General features: G+C 35.5%; 1 protein-coding gene and 1 pseudogene across 1 annotated transcript; both read left to right on the top strand.

The window, feature by feature from the left end:
* Window positions 1-219: 219 nt before the first annotated feature.
* On the top strand, window positions 220-2,763 carry LOC125835383 (serine racemase-like; annotated as a pseudogene).
* Window positions 2,764-3,005: 242 nt separating this feature from the next.
* Window positions 3,006-6,887, top strand: LOC125835380 (serine racemase-like). Its single transcript, XM_049514505.1, has 7 exons — window positions 3,006-3,229; window positions 5,335-5,543; window positions 5,675-5,761; window positions 5,852-6,082; window positions 6,180-6,253; window positions 6,342-6,528; window positions 6,641-6,887. Exons 2-7 carry the CDS (start codon window positions 5,368-5,370, stop codon window positions 6,885-6,887), a joined length of 1,002 nt encoding a protein of 333 aa, XP_049370462.1. The 5' UTR covers window positions 3,006-3,229; window positions 5,335-5,367.
* Window positions 6,888-8,660: the final 1,773 nt, after the last annotated feature.

Below are 8,660 nucleotides of genomic sequence, written 5' to 3'. Positions count from 1 at the left end.
GATTGATTGATTAATATAACTAATTCGAGCCGAAGACAGTTCGTTCAAATTGTGGGTGATGGGGGTAAAAAACTGATAAGTCTGAGTGCAGTACATTGAAGTCCTTTGGGACACAGAATGCCCTTTGTTTCGCAGGAAAATATGTGTATTACGTTTGATTCCTCATTGCCAAGTTCACAAAATTTTTTATGTTATATGACATTATTGTTTGTATGGAAGTGTATTCTTCTTGTGTCAACTGATTATATATTTCTCGTCTTAGTTCTTCATTGGATAGATTTGAGAGATTCCACATGTTTTCAGTTTCAGGAGTGTTGACTTCCATAGTAATTATTGATGGAACCTAACCACCCAACATCTAGCAATGATTATGCTGCTGATATCTCTTCCATCAGGCAAGCTCAAGTACGCATCGGGCCCTTTGCGCACAAAACTCCTGTCCTCACCTCAGAAACTTTAGACTCTATTGCTGGAAGAAAGTTGTACTTTAAATGTGAATGCTTTCAGAAGGGGTGAGAAGCTCTTTAACATAGAGTGGAAGGATTTCTTTCAAAGTAGCCTGTATAAGTGTGTTGTAGTGAACTAGAGTTTCTGCTATTTTTCGCTTCTAAGGGTTCTAATTAAGGGCCATTGTTTGTGCAATTTATCAGGGGAGCTTTTAAATTCCGAGGGGCATGCAATGCTATTTATTCACTTGATGATGATCATGCTGCTAAAGGAGTTGTAACTCATAGCTGGTTCGTTCAGATCTTTCTTGTTTATGTGGTTTACTATCTATATTTATTTTTCTGGATTACCTCCTGATCTACTTCCCGTTAAATTTAGTGGAAATCATGTTGCAGCTCTTGCTTTGGCTGCAAAGCTACCGGGCATCCCTGCTTATATTGTTATACCAAAAAATGCTCCAAAATGCAAAGTCGAGAATGTCAAATGTTACGGTGGTCAGGTTATCTGGAGTGAGCCATTGATGCAGTCCTGATAGGATACTGCAAACAAGGTGTTGCAAGATACTGGTGCTGTTCTTATTCATCCCTATAATGATCGGCGCATTATAAGGTAACATTGGTTTTCTTTGTTATTTTTGAATAGATGATACTTGGTACTTTCCCCTTCTCAACTACAAAATAGATTGAGAGGGGCCTGAATGCCCCCAAAGAGGCCTTAAAAGTATTCGGATGCACGTGTTTTGTTAAAATTCTATCTCCTGCCCAAGACAAACTGAGCCCTACATCTCACTTTATGTGTTAATGATCCTTCTGTATGATGATTTCATCTTTCTCGACATTTGCACATTACGAACTATTCCAAGGCAACCTTGAACTTCTAATTGAACTGTATGGAATAGTAGTTTTTGATATTCCAAAATACTACTTTTTCCAAAAAATTGAACCTTTTTGCTAGGAATCTAGACAGTATGATCTGTGCTGATGAATATTTCTCCATCTAATATGTTTTTTTGCGGTCTTTACAGTGGGCAGGGTACAATATCACTGGAGCTTCTGGAACAGGCTTCCGAAATTGACACCTTAATAGTCCCAATTAGTGGTAAATCAACTTTTTAAAGACTTTGATATATCATTTTCTTCAAAATTTAATTTGTAGACCAGCCTCAATTACTGGTATGGAATGAAAGTGGCGGTCTGATATCGGGAGTTGCGTTGGCTGCCAAAGCCATTAATCCTGCCATTCACATTTTTTCTGTCGAACGAATGGGAGCGGATGATGCTTTCCAGTCGAAGATCAATGGCAGGATCACTAAGTTATCTGAGGTCAACACTATTGCCGATGGGCTTCGAGCCTTTCTTGGAGACCTCACATGGTAAGGTCTTAGATCTTCTCCTACTCTAAATTACTGTGCCTATTTTGGAGCTTTTGGCAATCAAAATCAAAGGTTTGTTGGCGGCAAGATCGGCATGACTTTATATTTTAGAGATCGTACTAATTTTTTTAAACTATGTTGCTTGGATTCTTCAAAAATATTGTCAGGTATGCATTTTGAGGATCCGACCCGAGCGAGGCAACATCTTTGGAGGGTCCAAGCAACAGAATTTTTTGGTTCTCACTTTTAGTGTATTTACCCCTGCACTGAAGAAGCCTCTTGGTCCCTTTTTCCCAAGCCCTTCTACCCCCTAGCTCCTTTTCTTTCACTTCTACGCGGATTTCTAACAAGCCAATTTGATAACTTTGCTTTTTCTAACACACTCTTGATAACTTTGCTTTTTCTTACAAGCCAATTTGATAAATGGTATCTGGCATTTACCTTTACTGTCAAACAGGCCTATCGTCCACGATCTCGTGGATGATGTCATAGTTGTTGATGATGAAGAGATAATACAAGCTATGAGACTGCTATGAACTTCTAAAGATTGCAGTGGAACCAAGTGGAGCTATTGGCCTTGCAGCCGTTCTTTCCAATAGTTTTAAAACAAATCCAGCCTATAGTGAATGCAATAATATTGGCATTGTAATTTCTGGAGGCAATGTTGATCTTGGTGTGCTTTGGAATTCCGTTAACAAATGAGAAACCCTGTATTCAATCTCTCCCCTGATTCATGTATTCTTGCAAATTCTTGTTCTTTGATTTATGTTTCACATTATTTGTTTTTTTTAGTGTTCTTTTGTTATGAATGCTCTGTACTGCTTTCCTTCTTAGTTGTCATTTTCCCGCTACTGTCTTATTTTCTTTTTTATAACTGCTTGCTTTGATGCTCTTGAGCCGATGGTCTTTCGGAAACAAACTCGCTACCTCCACGAGGTATGGGTAAGGTCTGCGTATGCGTATACTCTACCATCCCAGACCACTTGTGGGATTACACTTGGTATGAAAGTTCGATCCAGTGTTGAGTCAATTTCTGTGGTTTTAGCTACTGAGTATTGGGGTATCTTTCTGCTCAGGGACCGTAAGTTCTTTCCAGCCATTAAGGTTCATTCTTTCCCTCTTATTTCTCTTTCTATTTTCAGTGTCTACTATCCACTAATACTGGTTCTTGATTTTAGTATTTTTTTTTTGCTGTAATGGGTGTAAAAACTATCTGAAGTTGAGTCTGTTTCTCATGGACCCAAATGGATTTTTGAGTTGATTCAGTAAAGTCGAGAATGTCAAATGTTTCGGTGGTCAGGTTATCTCGAGTGAGACATTGATGCAGTCCCGAGAGGATACTGCAAACAAGGTGTTGCAAGATACCGGTGCTGTTCTTATTCCTTCCTTTAATGATGGGCACTTTATAAGGTAACACTGTTTTTCTTTGTCATTTTTGAATAAATGATACTTAAATTCCACTGTCATTATTCCGGATATAGTAATATATCTGATACATGTATTATTATTGATATTTTTATCATACATAGCAAAATACAATGTTTATTATCTCATACATATTGTGGCAAAATATAATAATAAATGTATACAATCAAGAAGAAAAAAATTCAATCAAACCCTCTCAGGATCATATTTGGGTAGTATCTAGAAATTTGTGTGTACCTCGAAAGGGATAAGTTACCTAACCAAGAGCTCTCCTACCCTACACTTGTTTCCTTGATAGCATGGGTCGAAATTTCTTTTTTCTACTTTTCGATACATGTATCTTAAACAACCTCTTTCCTTTCTTATTATTGATACTTGCATCTGCTGCAACAACTTTCAATTTCTCTGATTTTTTTGTTGTTTATCCAATGACCGCATTTTTATGGGGTCATTGCGGAACTTGATTCTCCTCTCGGCTTCTAAAGCAGCAACAATCCCTGCATTGTTATCTTCTTGAGTGAAAATGCACAAATCAAAGTATGGACAATCTTGATAAGAATGTTGGTTAGAGGGTAATACCTCGAGTAAGCCTCTTAGGAGTAGAAGCTTCCGCCATTGATACACATAAAAAAACTTGAGAGGCCCACTAAAATAATTCAAATTAGCAGCTTAAAGTCTGAGAATCAGTAGAAAAAACTATTAGATACACATAACCAACATATTTATGCAAAATCGTTACTTAACTGGAAAAATCACGGTGCCACGAATTGAGGAAGAAGCAAAATCGCGAGATAGAGAATTAGGAGCAAATTATGGAAAGTGGGATTTGGTAAGAGAGTTAACCGATAGATACATACAGTGTATTAAGCCTTCAAAAAGGCAAAGGAAATAAACTAGTGAATTTGCTATAAAATGGTAACTGACGCCACATTTGGTAATATTTTTAAAACTAGAACTATGTATTTTTAGATATAGTAGCTATATTTGCTTAGTTAAGTAACTAATTTATGAGTGAAGAAGTGGGCTAGACCCATTAATCCTTAAAAAGGGGAAAGGAAACAAGCTAGTGAATTTGCTATAAAATTGTAACTGACGCCACATTTGGTAATATTTTAAAACTATAACTATGTATTTTTGATATAGTAGCTATATTTGCTTAGTTAGGTAACTAATTTATGAGTGAAGAAGGGGGCTAGACCCATTTTTTCTTATCAACATATAAGTATATGAGATATATTAGGGTAAGAGAGCTCTTGGTTCTTTTGAAAAAAAAACATTTTGCTCGAAGGAAGCAGCTGGAACTTTATTTGAGCCGATAAGCTTCGGGTTAAAATTTACTTAGTTCATAGCTTTATTGGTTGCTTTTTTAAAAAAAAAAATTGTTGATAAGGATATGCTAGAATTTGATAACGATATAATGTAGAGTCCAAATGGAGCAGATGTGATAAGAGAATCAACACATCTGTGATGATGGTCACATCCATTTTCCATGTAACTGCTTTCTTGGTTCTTTTGAAAATGTTTTGTCTAGTAAGAAATGATGACGATTTAAAAATTCTATAATGATTCGTATACAGTTAAGATGTTTTACTTTGGAACAAGAATGTTAATATATATATATATATAGTGATATATTAAAATTGAATATTTTGATGGAATGTGGTAATGAGATATGCTTTCAGCTTTAGATTTATGATTTGAGGTGTAGAATATTGAGATTTGGCCTCAAGTTTGAAATTTAGGGAAATTGAGATTTAACCCATCATTTGACATTAAGATTGAAACTTGATTATAGATTTAGACTCCGTGGCTTATGGGTAACGAGTCCATGATCCATAATTTCCCTTGGTTGATCCTTGAGATCAAAACAATTTCCTTTCTCTTTAAGACCATACTCAGGCAATTTGTCATGTTATATGATATTATTTTTCTTGGAAGCGTATTATTCGTGTGTCTGTTCTCAAAGTCAACTGATTATATATTTCTTGTCTTAGATCTTCTCTGGATAAACTTGAGAGATTCAACCTTGTTTGGTATTTTTGTTCTTTGATCTTCCCTGGACTGACTCAAAAAATTTCACATGTTTTCAGCTTTGCGATTGTTAACTTCCATAGTAATTATTGATGGAACCGAATCACACAAAATCTAGTGACAGTTATGCTGCTGATATCTCTTCCATCAGGGAAGCTCAAGTACGCATCAAGCCCTTTGCGCAACAAACTCCTGTGCTCACCTCAGACACTTTAGATTCTATTGCTAGAAGAAAGTTGTACTTCAAATGTGAATGCTTTCAGAAGGGGTGAGAAACTCTTTAACATAGAACGTCAGGGATTTTTTCAAAGTAGTTCCTATATAAGTGTGTTGTAGTGAATTAAAGTTTCTGCTATTTTCGCTTCTAATTAAGGGCCATTTGTTCGTGCAATTTATCAGGGGAGCTTTTAAATTCCGAGGGGCATGCAATGCTATTTTTTCACTTGATGATAATCAGGCCACTAAAGGAGTTGTAACTCATAGCAGGTTTGTTCAGAGCTTTCTGGTTTCTGTAATAAAACTATCTTTATTTAGTTTTTTTGGATTATCCCCTAATCTACTTCCCATCGAATTTAGTGGAAATCATGCTGCAGCTCTTTCTTTGGCTGCAAAACTACGGGGTATCCCTGCATATATAGTTATACCAAAAGATGCTCCAAAATGCAAAGTCGCAAATGTCAAACGTTACGGTGGTCATGTTATCTTCAGTGAGCCATCAATGCAGTCCCGGGAAGATACTGCAAACAAGGTGTTGCAAGATACCGGTGCTGTTCTTATTCCTTCCTCTAATGATTGGCGCATTATAAGGTAACACAAGTCTCACTTTTTTCGCTATGAATCTAGACAGAATGATCTCTACTAATGAATATTTCTTCATTAATATGTCTTTATGTGGTCTTTACAGTGGGCAGGGTACAATATCTCTGGAGTTTCTGGAACAGGCTTCGGAAATTGACACTTTAATAGTCCCAATCAGCGGTAAATCAACAATTTTAAGACTTTGATATATTGTTTTTCTTGAAATTTTAATTTGTAAATTAGCCTCATTTTTTTATTCGGAATGAAGGAGGTGGTATGATATCGGGAGTTGCATTGGCTGCCAAGGCCATCAACCCTGCCATTCGCATTTTGGCTGCCGAACCAATGGGAGCAAATGATGCTTTCCAATCAAAGAGTAATGGTAGGATTACTAAGTTATCTGAAGTCAACACTATTGCTGATGGCCTTCGAGCTTTTCTTGGAGATCTCACGTGGTAAAGTCGAGCTTCTTCTACTATAAACTACTGTCTGCCTATTTTACAGCTTTTTCATAGTCAAAATCAAACCTTTCTTGGACTTCTGGCATTTACCTTCACCATTAAACAGGCCTATTGTCCGCGATCTCGTGGATGACATCATAGTTGTTGATGATAAGGAGATAATACAAGCTATGAAACTTTGCTATGAAGTTCTGAAGATTGCAGTGAAACCAAGTGGAGCTATAGGCCTTGCAGCTGTTCTTTCTGATGGTTTCCAAAAAAATCCAGTCTATAGTGAATGCAATCATATTGGAATTGTTCTCTCCGGAGGAAATGTTGATCTTGGTGTGCTATGGAATTCCTTTGATAAATGAGAAACTCTATTAGGCCCAAGGGGCAGATTCAGAATTTGAACTAGTATTCGAGTTTGGAATTCTACCCCAACTCATTTGATTTACTGGGTTCGGAATCAATTACTATTTGTTCTCTTTAGTTAAGTTTTTATTTTATATATATATATATATGGGAAAAGGACAAATATAGCCTCGAACTATCATAAATGGTATGTCAATACCCTCCGTTATACTTTAAGGTTGTATATGCCCTTACCGTCATTCTTTTGGGTTGTATATATCCTTGAATCTAACGGATGGACACGTGGCATCATCTAAATGATTTACCCAATTTTATTTATTTTTTACCCAAAAATTAAAAATCCACCCGACCCACAACCAAAATGGGTGGTGCTAAAATCCACTCTTCATTTTTATCAAAAATCATCCCTTTATTCTTCTCAACCCACCATAACCATGGAATCAAGAACTCATCTTTCAAGGAAGAAGATGACTTGTTCACTAAAACTACTATTTTCTTCACTTTCACTAACAACCCTGCAAGTTATGTGAATCTTGTGTCTTTCAAATTTTTTAAATATGTAGCTTTATGCTTGCTAAACAAAAAAAATTTAAATTCATCTTCATTTAGCATTTAGCACAGTAGGAATCTAGGTTATTGGGTGTTTTATACATCATCTATTTCAAAAATATTTTCAACACATTCAATAATAACAAATCAATTTGAGCTTGAAATTTTTGATTTGATTGTAGACCCACTTTAAAGCTTGAAGCTTTGTCCATCAATGATGATTGTATTTTCTCAAACCTTTTTAACAATAACAAATCGATTTGAGCTTGAAATTTTCGATTTGAATGTAGACCCACTTTAAAGCTTGAAGCTTTGTCCATCAATGGTGGTAGTATTTTCTCAACCCCTTTCAACAAATAATAAATTGATTTGAACCAAAAAAAAAATGAAATTGATTTCTTGATTTTGATTGAAATAATATGCTTCTAGGTTTTTGTTTGTGAGATTTGGAAAATGAATTGAAGAACACTTCTCCTTTTATTTGATTTTTAATGAAGATGAAAAGCTATGTTTTTTTATTTTTAGTTTTAAATGTCATGATATTTTAATTTGGGCCATGGGTGGGTAAAGTATAGAAAATGGGGGGGTTTTCAATTTTTTTGGATAAATAAATAAATAAAATCAGGTAAATCATTTAGATGATGCCACGTGTCCATCCGTTAGATTCAAGGATATATACAACCCAAAAGAATGACGGTAAGGGCATATACAACCTTAAAGTATAACGGAGGGTATTGACATACCATTTATGATAGTTCGGGGGTATATTTGCCCCTTTTCCCTATATATATATATATATACAATGTTCAATCCAAAGTTACAAGTTTTAGATGAATCCGTAACTTTCACTCAATGTCCATCCTTGGAAACAAGTGTTATTCAAATTATCATTGTTTTTTATATACATACATTGTTGTTGTCATTTTCTTTTCACCATAAGTTGATGTCGGCTATATGAATCTTTATTGTTTTGTGTGCTTGTTAACTTCTTTTGTTTGTTGCCTGCTAGGACAGATATTATGTTGTAGCAAATTGTTGGTGGAAGACATACTATCTGGTTCGAGGTGTTAGTGAGGATTCATATTGTCGATTTCAATTTATTCTAGATTGAGACGATCCCAATTTATTCTAGACTGAGACGTAATTATTGTTGTTGTATTCGAGCATCAAATGTAGGTACTACAATTATGTGCAGGACAATATAAATATTTCTTATATGTATA

Source organism: Solanum verrucosum, unplaced genomic scaffold (assembly GCF_900185275.1).
Source record: "Solanum verrucosum unplaced genomic scaffold, falcon-dt-bn FXZP01000127.1, whole genome shotgun sequence".
NCBI lineage: Eukaryota > Viridiplantae > Streptophyta > Magnoliopsida > Solanales > Solanaceae > Solanum > Solanum verrucosum.
Note: the sequence above shows the minus strand (reverse complement) of the source record. Positions and strands in the feature narration are given on the sequence as shown.